Consider the following 15,956-nt stretch of genomic DNA (forward strand, 5'->3'; position numbering starts at 1 on the left):
AAGAGCCCTGTAAAACTGTCTTGGTCCTAGTTTCATTTGTTTCTGAGGTTCCTAAAGTTGAGAACACTATAAAATAAAGTTTTCACTTTGAGTTACTTAGTTTTCAATATAGTTTGCCTTAGATATTAAGCTTGTCTACATACTAAACCCTGAGTCCAGCCCACTTTAGAATTAGAATTAATGCATTGAATGAATGTGTCTTATTTTCCAGGACACTAGGATTTCTGTCACTCACTAGTCGTCACTAACCTGGCCAAGTCCTAAAGTGAGGCTCATGTTTTATTGGTATCAATGACTATATTAGATGAGTTAATGCCCCACTGGGTATGTGGAGCATCTGGGCTATAGGACCAGAATTCAGCAGGGACAGGGTTCATAATCACCACTGTTGTGTTTTAATCTTATCTGGGTAACATGCAATGTTCGCTATGGACCTTCTACCATTGGTGATCCAGGCCTGTTCATTAAACAGCCAGTTATTTCTAAGAATCCATACACAGCCGAGTTGATAAGCAGAGACTGAGGAAGTATGAAATCTTATTTTTCAGGAGTCCAGTTGGAGTTTTGTTTCATCATAGTTGAGTAGTTCTCAGTTCTGACTGCTGAGCAAAATCATGGGGAGAGGTTAAAAGATACACAGAGCACCGTGGCCCAGGTCTTTAAAACAAGCACTTAAGTGGCAGAGGCAGGCTGTTTTCTAGGACCCAGCTTGGTCTTCATAGCAAGTTCTAGGTCAGCAAGGGCTGCATAGTGAGACCCTGTCTCAAAATGATGGTGATGGTGATGATGACGACAACGTAAGAGCTCTTACCTGTATTTTTAAAAAAACCCACCTCTTCATCTAACATGATTTCCAAGCATGTCCAGGGTTAAGATCATCTCATGGGACTTTGTTGGCCACTCTGGTTTTTGCATATCCAGCCCCACTTCTCCTTTCTTCTTGCACATGGCAGTCCTATTCAGAGCTTCATGCTGGGACAGGTATCGTTCCACTCGATGCCCATGCCTACAGAAAGGGCCTTGTTAAGCTCAGGGAATCACATCTAGGTCATTCAAGTCCGGCCAGTTTGAACACCACCTAGGACAGATTTTCCAGCAATACTAGTAGCAGTTCTCCCTGGCGTGACTAACAAGAACTGGTTTGATGCCTGGTGACCTCGAGGTACCTGTTGACCTCAGTCAGCAACCCTGATTTCCAGGTGAATTGCACAAACCCTTGCCAAAAGAAATCTGGTGTCCAGCACTGTTCTCAGCCGTGCAGAGGACCCCAAATAGAGACCCAACAAGTAGGGCTTCAAGGAGCCTGTGCTCCCCGAGGAGGAAGTGCACAGGGGCTGGGAATAACAATAACAGAGCAATAACAGAGGAAAGAGGGCTTCCTGGAATGGCATCCTAGGAAAACAGAATTAAAAGGAATTGGTTTAGTCTACATCTCGGGAAGAGCGTGGATAGAACTAACTGTGAAAAGTGAGTGGCAAAGTGCCAGGCTGGGGGACAGCCTGCTGAGCGAAGACTTTGGTCACAGCACCAAACAGAACCCATAAAGACTGCATAGCGTTCTCTCGAATGAGTGACAGTAGCTCTGCTCACCCACTAGTCTCTTTGGCCAGACTGTGATGTCAGCTTCTCCTTTCTGTTTTAAAAATGGACAAAATGAAAGCCTTCTCCTGTTTGTTTCTATGCATACTTAGAATAACATTTTTGAAAATTAAAGTGCTAAGTCAGAGCAATTTTTAATACAGCTAATCCATATATAGTATCGAAAAATAGTAAATAAATGAGAATTTTTAATCTCCATAGCTCGTTCCTTTTAGTGGAATTTTACAGATTAGCTCACTATAAAGTTATGTTTATGTCTACTGTTATATTTAGCTGCACATAATGACTTGCAGAGGCAGGCAAGGAGCTCTGTGAATTTGAGGACAATTTGACCTTATGTAGCAAGTTCCCGGCCATCCAGGGCTACATAGTAAGACCTTATCTCAAACAGATACACATGCATGTATTGCAATTAATTTGTTTTGTTTTTTTGTTTGTTGTTGTTGTTGTTTTCGAGACAGGGTTTCTCTCTGTAGCCCTGGCTGTCCTGGAACTCACTTTGTAGACCAGGCTAGCCTCAAACTCAGAAATCCACCTGCCTCTGCCTCCCAAGTGCTGGGATTAAAGGCGTGCGCCACCACTGCCCGGCTTTAATTTGCTTTTTAATTTAATCCTATGATAAACATCATTTTAGTGTCAGTCAGATTGAGAATTCTGTGATACATTGAATTACAAATATAATTTAAGTGAATTTGTCTGCTTTGGCCAGTAAACAGCTATGAAATGTTTTACACGTGGGGAAATAATCTAGTAAGCATGACAAGAAGAAAGCTGACAGGAAAGTATTTCTAAAACTCATCCTGTCCTTGAATAGTGGGACAGACAACTGCAGTGAGGAAAGAAAAGTTCTTTCAGTTGTGGAGGGAAGGGAAGAAGGGTGTGGCCAGCATTTGAGAAGGGAATGGCCTTTCAGAGAAGGGTGTCCGGAAATGAGAAATCCCAACCTTAGGACCATGGGACCGAAGTTCCTTCCCCAAGAAGACCATGGGAGTAAAGAAATGAGGTTGGATAGCAGGCTGGTACCAGGCCACAGTGGTTCCATGTATTCTCTAGGCTATGGGTACCCCGTTTTCCAAGCTTCCCTGGGAGAGGGGCTGCTCTGTAGATTGTACCAGGATTTGTTTCAGCTAAAGTCTTGATGGTATTGGAGATGGGTAGGAACACGGCTCTGCACCAGGGTACCAGAAGGGAACCACAGTAGAAAAAGGAGATGCAAAGTGGCTCAGATGACAAACCTTGGTCAACATTGTGCCAAGGGCAAGGGCCAAGCTTAACAATCATTGAAGGCCTTGGGGGTTCAAGTCTATGTAAATGAATAGTGCGATTTACTGAACAGAAAGCACAAGAGGTCACCAGAGAAGAGGATGGGTTGAGAGAAATGTGTGGGTTTTTTTTTTTAATAATTTAAAATAATTTACTTTTTTATGTGCATTGGTGATTTGGCTTCATGTATGTTTATGTGAGGGTGACAGTTCCCCTGAAACTGAAGTTACAGACAGTTGTGAGCTGCCATGTGGGTACTGAGAATTGAACTCAGGTCGTGGAAGAACAGCCAGCCCTCTTAAGCCAAGGAATCTCTCCAGTCCCTGAAACTGTTTTTTAACTGACTTTTAAGTCTATGCTATGCGAACCTAACCCTGCATGCCTGCACTCTTTTCCTTCTGCACAGGAAATCACTTGGAATGTACCTGCAAGTGTGGAGGCCTTCGGTCAGGAGGACTGTTAAATGTACAACCATCCCAGCCTGGGGTGGAGGAGGAGACGGCAGAAGGCAAGCACAGCCGGGGCCATGAGCAGTTCCCCACACAGGGAAATACCCTGCCCCCGGTGAACCTGACAGATGACCAGATAGCCACTGGCCTCTATGGTAAGTCTTCTTGCAGTTTGTGCAGTTTGTGGCAACACTGCCAGCCTTCCAGCCGATAATTTACATGCTGACCTGGAAGAAAGGTTATATAATTTGTTGTTTTGGCAGCTAGGCCAAAGTATCCTTTACCAAAAGCAAGCTGTGATGTCTTGGCTACAGATTATGCACTGTACAAACAGCCTTCCTCTCCTTCACATCCTAGTCCGCATATTCTACCCCTTAGGTTATCTTAGCTGATGAAAAAGTACCAGGATCCCTACCTCAATGCCTAAGGAAGGGTGAACTGAGACATGACATCACTTTATAAACATTACAGCCTGGTACCAATGCTCCTTATCTGCATGTTTGTAATGTCTGGGCACACTGATGGATTCCCTCCCCCGTGTTTAAAGGAACGTTATTAATAGAATGATGAATTCTTTTCTCTGTTTGCACACACTCTCCCAGTGGGTTTCATGGATGTTTCTCACACACCCACACTAAGATCTGCATTCACAAATGTGAGGAAAGAGAGCCCACTCATTTAACTCATGATTTACACCAATCACTTGGATTTACTTTTTTTTTTTTTCAGTATGTCCAAATAATGAAAACACACTGAAGTCCATCATGAAGAAAAGCGATGGGAATAAAGATTCGAATGGAGCCAAAAAGAATCTTCAGTTCATTGGCATTAACGGCGGGTAAGGCATGCTGGTGGCGTTGGGGTGCAGAGACGCCTGTCTCCTTTGCCTCCTACCTACTTAAGTCGCTGTCAGGGTGCCTATTCTGGGATGCTGCCACATCTTGATGATAGAAGATTCCCTCCTCAGAAAGGTGCATCTGGGCTTCTCTTCTTCTCTTCTTTTGCTATCCTTAAGGATATGTCCCTCTTTCAAGGATACCCACTGAAGCTGGGAAAGTGACATCTCCTTACTTCTGGCCTGGGGGTGGGAAACACGTCTTCAGTAAAAAGCCATTAGGGTTGCTGTTTTCATTTGGATAGTTGTATCTATACATGTTAGAATACAGGAGGGGACAGGAAGAGGCTGGCAGCATTAGTCCAGGGCCCAGTGATGGGCCCATCCACTTCTCCGGAATGGATTGCTTTTGACTTAGCTCTCCGTGTTCAGGAGCAGGACTTTGGGATGTTTCAACTGAAGAGTAACCTGGCCATAGCTCTGGTTCCTTGCTTTCTACATAGATTGCCTAGCAGCTATTGGCCCAGGTGGTTGAGCCTGTTTGTCCTCCTCCTGTTGGAGCAAAGCAATTAGTTGATTACTCAATGAGAAAGCAACAGTGCAGCGTTGGGTATTTACTGCAAAGAGGCTACCAAGAGAGATTTAACATGATGGTGCATGTTTTACAAATCTTCAGTTTTATTGAACGATGTGGTCCAGAAGATTTCAAAGGAGCTATTGGCTACTTAAATAATCTGTTCGCTTTGACGGTGGGAGAATGGATGGGACAAATAGAAGAATGCAGAGCAACTTCAGATCTGGTTTCCGTAAAGTCACTTTCCTCTCAATTTATTCTGACCTGGTGATATCAGGGCTCTTTTTTTTTTTTTTGAACAAATGGTATATGATACCAGTCTTCAACTGGGAATTATCCCTTTGAAGTCAAAGCCCATTGTAAACTTACCAGGCCTTCAAATAGACCTTGCTTTGAGTTTCTAAGTGCAGGCTCTAAACCATTGGCAAGATGTCTGGGGTCAGGCCGCAGCTTTTCCCTTCCCAGGATCGTCTGTCGCTGGGTCTCTAGGGGGGCACCCTGCATCTCCTGAACTCCCAATTGCCACCTAGGTATGAGACAACTTCAAGTGACGAATCCAGCTCGGATGGAAGCTCTTCTTCCGAGTCAGATGACGAGTGTGACGCCATTGGGTACCCTCCCGAGGAAGAGGAGGAGGAGGAAGAGAAGGACCTCGACACTCGGGGAATGGCAGAAGGGCACCACGCAGTTAATATTGAAGGTTTCAAGTCTGCCAGGGTGGAAGATGAAGTACAGGTTCCAGAATGTGAGCCTGAGAAGGAGGAAATCAGAGAGAGGTGTGGTACATTTCCCCTCCCCTCCCTGATGCCTTCCATGCGTGCCGTGCTCGGCCGGGCAATAGAATTAACTGGTTCAGGTAGTTTGCGAGTATGTGTGTGTGTTTAGTCTTATCCGTGTCTCGGAAGCATGCACAGCTGGTCAAGGTACTAGTGCAGGGTACGGTGCCTTTCAGATCTCTGAGCTCATCAGTGCGAGTGGCTCATGCTTTTCGCTGAACTTCGGTAACTCTTTGCTGTCTAGCTTGGCATGTGGAAATGGCTGTCCACCTCAGCATCCATTGTTCGAACACATCACCGTGTATACAGAGACATAGCTGACCTTTCTGATGACCAGCGCTCTGTTTACGATTTCAGATTTTTATCTTGACGCGAATGTCAGAATTGTTACCGCAGGACCATTGTGCAGGCGAGGAAAAGGCGTTTAGCCTCAACTAAAAAATGATTAACTGGGAAGGTGATGTGTGTCAGGCACTCTCAGCTTTGTTACGCCTTGAGTGATAAGGAACAACAGTAGATGTGGGATGGTTATACGTCATCTCACGTGCTCTGGTTGGCTGAGACACGCACCTTGGAAATGGGCTGAGTTTGCGACATTGTTAGTCAGGGTGGACCTTTCACTTATAAAACGAGGAAAGATGGAAACGTCAGCGTGTTTTGTTTTTATTCTGTGAGGTATAAATTGGAACGTTTCAGCAAGCATTTATTCCATTACATTTGTCAAATGGAAGGTCACTGTCAACACAAGGTAAGTGTTTCCAGAGGGTTTGAGATGTTTTCTGAGTTTCAAACAGCTTTATTGAGAAAGTTATAATGTCATTTGATTTTTGGCTTTTCATATGTGTGGGACAAACACTTGAGTCACTAGATATGACTTCACCATAAAGAAATATAGAATATAGTAATTTAGACCTCTCTAGCTCCTTAAGAGTAATATATGTGTGTGTGTGTGTGTGTGTATATATATATACACACACACACACATACATATACACATGTTGGAAACACGGTCTTACTGTGTGTAGTCTTGGCTACACTGAAACTCACTATGTAGACCACGGTGGCCTCAAACTCACAGAGATCCACTGCCTCCCCCCCCCCCAAGTACTCAGATCAAAGGCATACAACATCGTACCTGGCCAAGACAATTTTTTAAGCCCATACAATAAAAAGAATAAAATTTTCCAAATGTCATTTTGTAATGTCCTAAAGGCCAAGCTGATGTATCTGGAAGTCACGCTTCGGCAAAGCCCTTCATTGCAGAGGTGCCAGATTATTGTCGTGCTGTCAGCCACCAGTGCCTGGAGACCGCTCCGATCATCAGGACCCACCTAGGCTGGCTCATGGCCCTGGCCTATTAAATGGTTGTGGGCTCTGAGATAAAAATCCCTTTTGTTCTATGGCATACCCTGAGTTCCGTGTGTTTTTTTTTCTCTTCTTCCTCCTCTTTAGGTATGAATTAAGTGAAAAGATGTTATCTGCCTGCAACTTACTGAAATACAACATAAAAGATCCCAAAGCTTTGGCCAGCAAAGATATGGTAAGTCTGCGTGATAGGAACAATGCCCCAGCTTTGCAGCATCGCCCCGGCGCAGCGTGGTCAGGAACATGGTAGCCTGCCCCTGAGCTGTTGTTGTACATGCCTCTCCCTGAGCCGCTCATTTCTTTCATAGCCGGCAGGATGAACTCGTTCTGCCCAGCTCAGGGAACACACCGTTTCCCTGAGGCCCAGCGTCCACTCCTTTGCCCACCCTGTACTTTTCTTGTGGTGGAGCCATCTGGGAGGCACATACTTGGCAGAAAGAAAGAGAAGGCTAATTGCAGGCCATCTCCTTCTCTCTCCATGCTCTGCTTCTATCTACAGATCCTTCTGACCCCAAGAGCAGCATCCCTGAACAATCTAAAAAGTAAGCGTAGGTTTTAGAAGAAACTTATCTGGGCTGAGGTCAGCATTCCTTTCCACTAGGAAAGTATATATTAGGTTCTGGTGTGGAATGCCAACAGTCACTATTTTTAAATGGAAAAAATAACTGCACTGTCATTTCACAGCTGGGTAAATTCAGTAGCAGGTAGTGTGGTTGTCTAACTGGTCAGGAATAGCACAGCACAGGACATGCAGGTACTGCTGGGGCAGCGGCTAATCTGGTGTGCTGCCGGGTGATTCACTCCTGTGCTGACAGCTGGATCTGTAGTTGCATGACCTGACCAGGCCTGTGATTGGCAGCTCCATCTTCAGGACATTGTGAAAATGTGGCTTCTCTCACTAATTTGATAATAACCTGGATATACGTCTTTGTGTGTCAGCAGGGTTAGTTCATCTGAGGCTGATTCATCTAAGTCAGTGGCCGCTGATCAGGTGACTTGCAAGGCTCTGAGACTATGGAGCTCTGAGAACCAAATGAGACCTCAGGAGTTATCTAATCCTAGACACATAGCTGGAATACCGAGGCGAGGGCCTGGCATGGTCTGTTAAAAGCCGGATGTGGCTGTCACAGGCTTGAACACAAACAAGCACACAGGGACATGTGCCCATGAGACCTCACTAGCCAAACCCAGCCTTAGTATCTGAGAACTTGAGAGATGTGTCTCCAGGGCCTACAAGATGGCTCAGTGGAGTGGGTAAAGATGCTTGCTGTCAACCTGACAACCTGAGTTTGATCCCTAGGACCCATATTGTGGCAGAAAACAACCAACATCTTCGAGTTGTCCTCTGACCTCCGCATGTGCATCTAACCTGAGTGTACTTGCCCACACACAGCAAATAAAAGTATCTCTAAAGTGGCAGCCATCAGGTCAGACTACTAGTGCTAGACTTTAGATTGTCCCAATTTGCTCTGTGAGACAGCACCTCACACTGTAGCTCACGTTGGTCTGGAACTTGCTATGTGGTAGCCTAGGCCAGCCTCATCTCCCAGCCTGGTGGGGTAGAAAAGTTGGAGTTAGTCGGACTGGGTCAGGAAGCAACACAGCTGCTGGAATGCTGATTTCTCCCTAACTCCATTGAACAATCACTGGAAAGATCCATTAGCTCAGTAAACACAAACAGCTCAAAAGTAGAGACAGGCCTAAGTGTTGACCTCGTTATAGATACTATAAAATGAGCGGTTTTGTTGGTGGTAGTTTGGGGTTTTTTTTAAGACATGGAAACTAAGCTGCAGAATAAGGAAGCTTCTCAGAATCACGCATTCATAAGTAGTAGAGTCTGGCATTGAATCTCTGGGATCTGGCTCTGGCTCTAAACCCCCTTGCATGTTGCTTCTTAGTGACCACAGTGTGGACGGGACGATTTAAAACCAGAAGAGGAGAGTTCAAGTTTGTTGTTTGAAGCTGCTCTTGAGGTGCTGGGTTGCAGCATCTTTTAAGAGCAGATGCTGAGAGTACACATTTTGACTATAAAAGGCCTGGTTGCTTGGGCTTTTGGTTGCACGAGAGAGAGAGAGAGAGAGAGAGAGAGAGAGAGAGAGAGAGAGAGAGAGAGCTATAAATAGAACTAACAGCAAGTTGGTGTTTTGGCAGAGGATCTGTCTGAACACCCTCCAGCACGAGTGGTTCCGAGTGTCCAGTCAGAAGTCCGCCGTGCCAGCCATGGTGGGCGACTACATCGCTGCATTCGAGGCTGTCTCCCCGGATGTGCTCCGGTACATCATCAACATGGCGGACGGCAATGGCAATACCGCCCTCCACTACAGCGTGTCCCACTCCAACTTCCAGATCGTCAAGCTGCTTCTGGATGCAGGTACAGAGGACCCTGTTGTCCCCCTAAGGGCACTCAGGTTGTGACTTGTCTTCATAAAGCTGGTTGACCCATACCATAGTTCTTTGGCCATCCTCAAGTCTTTTCATTGCTTCTCCACATGACATGGCAAGAATGTTTGTTCTTGAGTCATGGGTGGGAGGCCTGAGGTTCATCAAGCCTGGGCAATAAAGAAACAGAATCCACATCTATTTTGAAGGGAGTTTGTGAAGATATTCTTGCTGCAGGTCAGCTGTCTTCAAATGAGGTGTACCCCTGCTAATAGCCGTGACTCACACTTGTTCCTTGATGAATCACACCGGCTGGGCTGGGTTGTTTGGGAGGCAGAGTGTTACTCACAGGCCCAGAGTCACAGCTTTTGTGCATGTGGCCACTCTGTTTGTCCTTATACTCCAGCCACTATGTGGCTGTACAGAAGTGAGGAGTTAGGACAGGGACTAGTAAAACCACAGCAGAATCATCACTGTCCCTGCCCAACGTCTTCAAAAGAATCACAGAAATGAGAGGCAGTGTCTCCCGTTACCGCTGAACCTTGTTAACAACAGTAGTGGGAACGTGCCATCCCAGAATGCAGTGGTGGGGTCACATTACCCATGAGGTGAGAGGGCAGGTCAGAAGGGGCCCCTTGAGGAAGGGAGCCTTCAGCTGCAGGTGGGACAGCCCCCAAACCACTTTCATCGTCACAACAGTGTTTTTGACAAGCAGCTAACCCGGAATTCACAGTAAAGGCTAGTGAGAACATAATGTCAACACTTGATGTATATAATGAAATTGTCTAGTTTCCTTTACTGTCTCTTGACCCAGGGGCCTGATATGCAGCACTCCATCTTGGAGTTGTTAGTACAGAAAAAAAAATAATAATCCAAGCACACATACCGTTTGTTACTGTGCTCAGTTGCTGAATTCCCTTTTCTTGGGGTGTGGGTGTTGGAGCTGCAGCCTTCTGCGTGCTGGACAAGCACTCTGACACTGAGCTGCCTCCCGGCACAGCGCAGCGCAGCGAGTCTTTCGGTGCCCATGTTAGGGAATGACTCCTTCCATCTGATGACAGGAAGCAGTTACAGGTTCCTTCCCTCCAGACTGTAGACAGCTAGGGATACTGTTAAAATAGGGGCATGGATTGTACCCAGGGAAACTCAGAACAAGATTTCAGAATTGCTCTTGAAATGGTGTCTTCTCTGCCCTGAGAACTCCCTAGAGTGGATATCCTGACAAACGGACTTGCTTCCACTGTTAGATGGTCTTAGGTAATCACTTCGTTCTAGTGCTTACTATTTTGAGCAATTTTGGGCTCCATGAGATATAACTCTGGGGCTTCAGCCCTGAAGGAGTGGAGGAGCTCAGATCCTGAGGACCGCGGGTATACGTGTGCACCCACTTTGCCACCACACAGCCTTCGCTTTTTACACAGAGGTCCTTCTGTACATCCCATTACGTAATAGAGAGGGATCCCAAGCCGAGCTTTTGTCTCGTCTCATCTGAAGTGTTTAACTTGGTACTCGCTCCTCTGAAAGCTACTTTCCGTTTCTCTCCATCCTGGCATGCCATTAAAGCCCTGGGAAGCGTCTCGAGAATTAAAGAACAGAAGAGATCCAGCCCACGGGGTCTGGTGGTCCTTGGCAGTTTCTTAGAGGACTTGGAGCATTAATATTGATCTTACACTACAAGCCCTAGGGTTAGCAGCCATGTGATTGAGTTTCTGAACATATGCCTGTCTAGATCCCTCGTTACCGCTGAGGCTTCATAGCAAGTACACTGAGAACCTCCTCCCGCACCGCCAGGGTGTCACACCATAATCACCCTATCACAAGCAGGGAGCCCTGTGGTGTGGCCACCTACTGTCATGTCTCCTGCTGCCAGCCTGCTGGGACAGGGCATTAAAACATTTGTTCCCTTTTTAGTCATTTTCAGAGCACTTATTTCATGGGGTTCTTATAAACATCACACCTCCAGTGAACGCTAACGGTTCCAGATGGCTCTCCCTAAAGAGATTTCTTTCTTTTTTTTTTTTTTGGTTTTTCGAGACAGGGTTTCTCTGTATAGCCTTGGCTGTCCTGGAACTCACTCTGTAGACCAGGCTGGCCTCGAACTCAGNCACTCTGTAGACCAGGCTGGCCTCGAACTCAGAAATCCGCCTGCCTCTGCCTCCCAAGTGCTGGGATTAAAGGCGTGCGCCACCACGCTCGGCTGAGATTTCTTTCTTGTAGACGTGTGCAATGTGGATCACCAGAACAAGGCAGGGTACACACCCATCATGCTGGCAGCCCTCGCGGCCGTGGAGGCAGAGAAGGACATGCAGGTTGTAGAAGAACTCTTCAGCTGTGGAGACGTGAACGCCAAGGCCAGTCAGGTTAGTGCCTCATTCACCACACTGACCATCGGCACCCTGGCCAGTGTCTCATAGGACCAGGTTGACAGGGCATTTTGCTGGTGGCCCACTGACAGCTGTAGTCCATGCACCGACCAGCATACCGGGTGACACGTGGGCTCAGTCCCATGTTGCGAATCTCTCCCTACTTTGCCTGGGAAGCTTGCAGGGGGACTAAGCATGGTTGCACACAAGGGTCCCTACCTGTACGGGGTCCTCATCATACACTCATTGCCTACTGATTCCAATGATCTGGCTGCCGTGGCTTCACGCCAGAGTCAGAACTCTGAGCCTAAATGTGTTCACAATTCTATCCTAAACCTCTTTAGAACTATCTCCCTTGCTTTACTGAGATGTCCACAGAGTTCTGGTGAAAACCTGACTCCTTCCTTAGCTCATGGCTCTAGTGCCTTTGTGTGGCGCCTGCCCTACCCCACCCCCCAGCCTTCTCCCGCCCAGTCGACACTTCTGACTCTAACCATCATTTCTCTCCTAGGCGGGACAGACGGCCCTCATGCTGGCTGTCAGTCATGGGCGGATAGACATGGTGAAGGGCCTGCTGGCCTGTGGAGCTGATGTCAATATCCAGGACGACGAGGGCTCCACCGCCCTGATGTGTGCCAGTGAACACGGGCATGTGGAGATTGTGAAGCTGCTGCTGGCCCAGCCAGGCTGCAATGGCCACCTGGAAGACAATGTGAGTGCCACTGGGCCTCCAGCCAGGAGCGGGTGTGGGCCCCTCTTCCCTGTTCCTTTGTGGATTGGTGTTGGCGTGCAGGCCTCTTCCCTTCATAGCCCAGCTCAGCTATGTATACCATGTATAGTCAGATACTGCATTAGCCAAAAGTAAATATATGCATGTACCTCACCCTCGAGTTCATGAAAGGAAGAAGGCAAGACGCAGAGCTCGCTCCTCAGGGGGTGAGCAGATTGGCCCTACAAAATCCAACTCTCAGAGGCAGTGTATAGAGACAATGTATGAGCAGTCCCTCAGGAGACGGTTGGGTTTTCTCTCTCCCTTGGATGGAACACTTAGCCATTTGAGTGCAGTGACAATGGGTGATGTACAATGAATGGTTCATCAATGTGAATACTCTTACGTGACACATAAGCCAGGAAGTCCACGAGTTCTTTGGCCACTCTGAGCACATTCTCCCACTTCTGCTTGGTCTGTTCCCATCGTTACCAAACTTAACCTCACTGAACTCCCTCCCAGTCTGTCCCCTTCCAAGATAAACCTTGCATGAGCACCCAGGCCAAAGAGAAAGCATGGGACTGGCACTTGAGCTATGGAAGTGAAGCTGGGGCATGGAGGTCAGATCTCCATGGTTCTCATTCTGAAAGCTTATCTCTGCCGAACACTGGTTCAACCTAGAGCATCCTTTGTCTCAAAACACCATAAAGTTAGAGGGGAAATAGCCTCCTTTGCCATAAATTTCAGATCCCACTGAGCTCGCGCCAATAAGCAAAGCAGGGGAGGTTGCCACTGGGTAGAAGGGCCATACCCTCCCACCTCCAGGGACAACGCAATTCCTTCCATTCACTTCTTCAGAGAGCATGGGTTCACAGCTCATTTCCCCCCCTACTGCCGTCTCTGTTGCGTGTGTTTTAAGGTTTTACTTAATTGCGCTCTCTCTGAAAACTTGTCACGTTGTGTGATGAGTCTGTAGTGTGACAGGGACTTACAGAAATCCTGGCTACCCAACCCACTTCCTTACTTATACACAAGTGCGACACTCACCTGACCTCCGGAAGGGAAGCTGCTCCCTGGATTCGCAGTGTGGGAGGGCAGGATGCTAATATTCAACCCACATGGGAATCATTTCCTGTTCCTATGACCAAACGAGAGTCCTTACTTCAAAACCGGACAGGAAATAAGCTGTGCTGTCCTTTGCCTTAATTGCTTCATATCCATCTCAGAGTCTGCAATTTAATAAAAAATCAGTTACTCTCCCCCTCCCCCAAAAAACTGCTTCCTTCCCATAGGCAGTGCTCCCCCTCCCTCTGGTATTTCCAGAAGACTTGCGTTTGCAGGCAGACCTCCAGGGTGGAGTGCTTACTGTGGATATGACCAGAGGTGCAGTAGGCTATAAGACCACAGCTTCCTAGTTCTTACCTGGCTGGCTGTGGTTGTAAGAAAAAGAGACTATAGTTTCTGCCCCTCCTGTTCTTACTGGCCCCTCTGGCAGGTGGGACAGTTGGATAGGGGCTCTCAGTGGGCACCCTTCAGTTTCTGAGGACCTTCGTGTACACATGCCTGTGCCAGTGCTGATTCTCCTTGAGCTCTTACGGACAGAGACTAGTCTCGCTCACCTCCACACTCACGACCCAACCTGTAAGATCCAGAAACACTTCCTGAAGTACGGAACGGATGGCTAGACCTGGGGGACTTTATCAGCTCGCTGCCTTCCAGATGATGGAGACTTGAGAGACTCAGCCTGGCCTGTTGTTTTCGTTTCCTCTTTAGGATGGCAGCACCGCTCTCTCCATAGCCCTGGAAGCTGGACACAAGGACATTGCCGTTCTTCTGTACGCCCACCTCAACTTCTCGAAAGCCCAGTCTCCGGTCAGTAGCAGGCATTTGGCATTTACAAATGGGATGGAATTCCCAGGGGAATGAACAGGCCACAGGAATCTCATGTTGATTCTGAATATGGGGTTTTTAGCCCAGAGCTTAAATCTTCATCATTTCTACCCCATGCCAGGATACGCTGGGTCTCAGTCATCCTTGAGGGACAGCAGCTCTTCACGAGGAGCTAATTCTAAGTACAATGACCCAAATAGCACAGGTTGAGCTCATGGCTACATGTCACTGTGTCCCTGACACTGTCAGGAGGCTGCTCATCATCTCAGAATTGACTCCGAGTGGGAGGAGGCTGACTTCCAAGGACAGCTGGACAATCCCTGCTTAGCCCAGCTGGCTTTAGAACATGCCTGCAGAGGGTGGACATCTCTGTCCCACATTCTCAGGAAGAGCTCGCCTGGCTCCGGCACACAGATGGTTGTCAGCTGTGAATAAGCAATGTTGGGGGGACACATCTGCCTGAAGTCATTAACCTCCATGTCCCCCCTTTCCTGGTCTCTAGAGCACGCCGAGGCTTGGCAGAAAGACATCTCCTGGTCCCACTCACCGAGGTTCTTTTGACTGATTATGTAAGCATGGCCCTCGTGTGTACCACCACGAAGCTGCTAGTTATTCCTGTTGGGGTGACAGATACTGAATGTAAATGGACCACGCCAAGCTGACCAGCAGACAGAAGAGTCAAGGAGCGGCTGAAGGCTGATGCTTCTGCAGGGAAAGCCAAGCTGTTGGGAAATGGCCTCCTCTCTGGCCCTCCGCTCTAGTAGAGCTTGGACCCAGCTCCGTGGCTGCTGAACCGGCTCTGTTATTTGCAGTGGTAGGAAATGGTAGACTGGCCTGACCAGGCCATTTCTACCATATAAGCAAATGTCAGGTTCTCTATGACGTTGTAGTTTTGACCTTTTCCACAAGTGCTTAGTAACTTATGAAATGTGGAGCCATTGGGAAGTCCTTCCAGTATTCCATTCCAGGGTGCTTCTTGCTTCTGTTCACTTCTCTTTTGTCTTTTAAAATAAGAACCTTGAGGGAGAGGACTTTGATCATCAGCAACTTACACACACACACACACACACACACACACACACACACACACGCTGATAATTTCCCCGCTTAAAAATAGAAGATGGAACTCTCAAACCATATGTATAAACTTACAAGAAATATTTTCAATTGGTTTATCGAGGTGGATGTATTATATGGCTTTTTATATAAAAGACTTCTATATGAAATTGACAACAGTATTTTCAACTTTTATATTCCACAGTACAGTCATAAAGAGCTACATGTCATGTTATGTTTTGAGCATCTGCCCAACCGTGTCTATATCTGGTGATAAAGGTTTGAATTAGGTTAGAGGACTGGGTGCCAGATTTGCATTTCTGGAGGCAGAGTGTAGTTCTCTGTGTATTTCTGTCATACGCCACGTTTACTTTGGTCCTGTATATGTATTTAAATGTTTGAAGTGCCTTAGACTCTTGCCATATTTTCAGAATAAAATTTCATTAAGCTCTGTTGCTTGCCCCTGCTTCATCACTGACAGCTGTCTGCCTGGCTCGGATGACTAACAGCAGTGGCCACAAGCTCTGATGGATGGTTTGAGCTTCGAGAACAAGAGCATGGTCTATTGGCCTCGGGCTCCAACCGGGGCAGCCTTCGGAGGGTGCGCGAGTCTGTGACACAGGTTCCATACCCCCGGGCTGCATGTCACAACGCCGAAACTTAAAACCTTATACACTAATACCAGGCAGGTAACCTCT

General features: G+C 47.2%; 1 protein-coding gene across 14 annotated transcripts in view; it reads left to right on the forward strand.

The window, feature by feature from the left end:
* Nucleotides 1–15,711, forward strand: part of Kank1 (KN motif and ankyrin repeat domains 1) — a 195,238-nt gene extending 179,527 nt beyond the window's left edge. For 13 of the 14 annotated variants that reach the window (XM_021151518.1, XM_029472382.1, XM_029472388.1 and 10 more), the window contains 9 exons: nt 3,269–3,466; nt 4,041–4,149; nt 5,251–5,496; nt 6,949–7,036; nt 9,013–9,232; nt 11,458–11,600; nt 12,115–12,315; nt 14,086–14,184; nt 14,705–15,711. In XM_021151518.1, the coding sequence (XP_021007177.1) occupies nt 3,269–3,466; nt 4,041–4,149; nt 5,251–5,496; nt 6,949–7,036; nt 9,013–9,232; nt 11,458–11,600; nt 12,115–12,315; nt 14,086–14,184; nt 14,705–14,767 (1,367 nt within the window). In that variant the 3' untranslated portion in view covers nt 14,768–15,711. The remainder of the gene's footprint in view (nt 1–3,268; nt 3,467–4,040; nt 4,150–5,250; nt 5,497–6,948; nt 7,037–9,012; nt 9,233–11,457; nt 11,601–12,114; nt 12,316–14,085; nt 14,185–14,704) is intronic. The other variant, XM_029472390.1, reaches the window with a different exon arrangement.
* The last annotated feature ends 245 nt before the right edge of the window (nt 15,712–15,956 follow it).

Source organism: Mus caroli, chromosome 19 (genome assembly GCF_900094665.2).
Source record: "Mus caroli chromosome 19, CAROLI_EIJ_v1.1, whole genome shotgun sequence".
Lineage (NCBI taxonomy): Eukaryota > Metazoa > Chordata > Mammalia > Rodentia > Muridae > Mus > Mus caroli.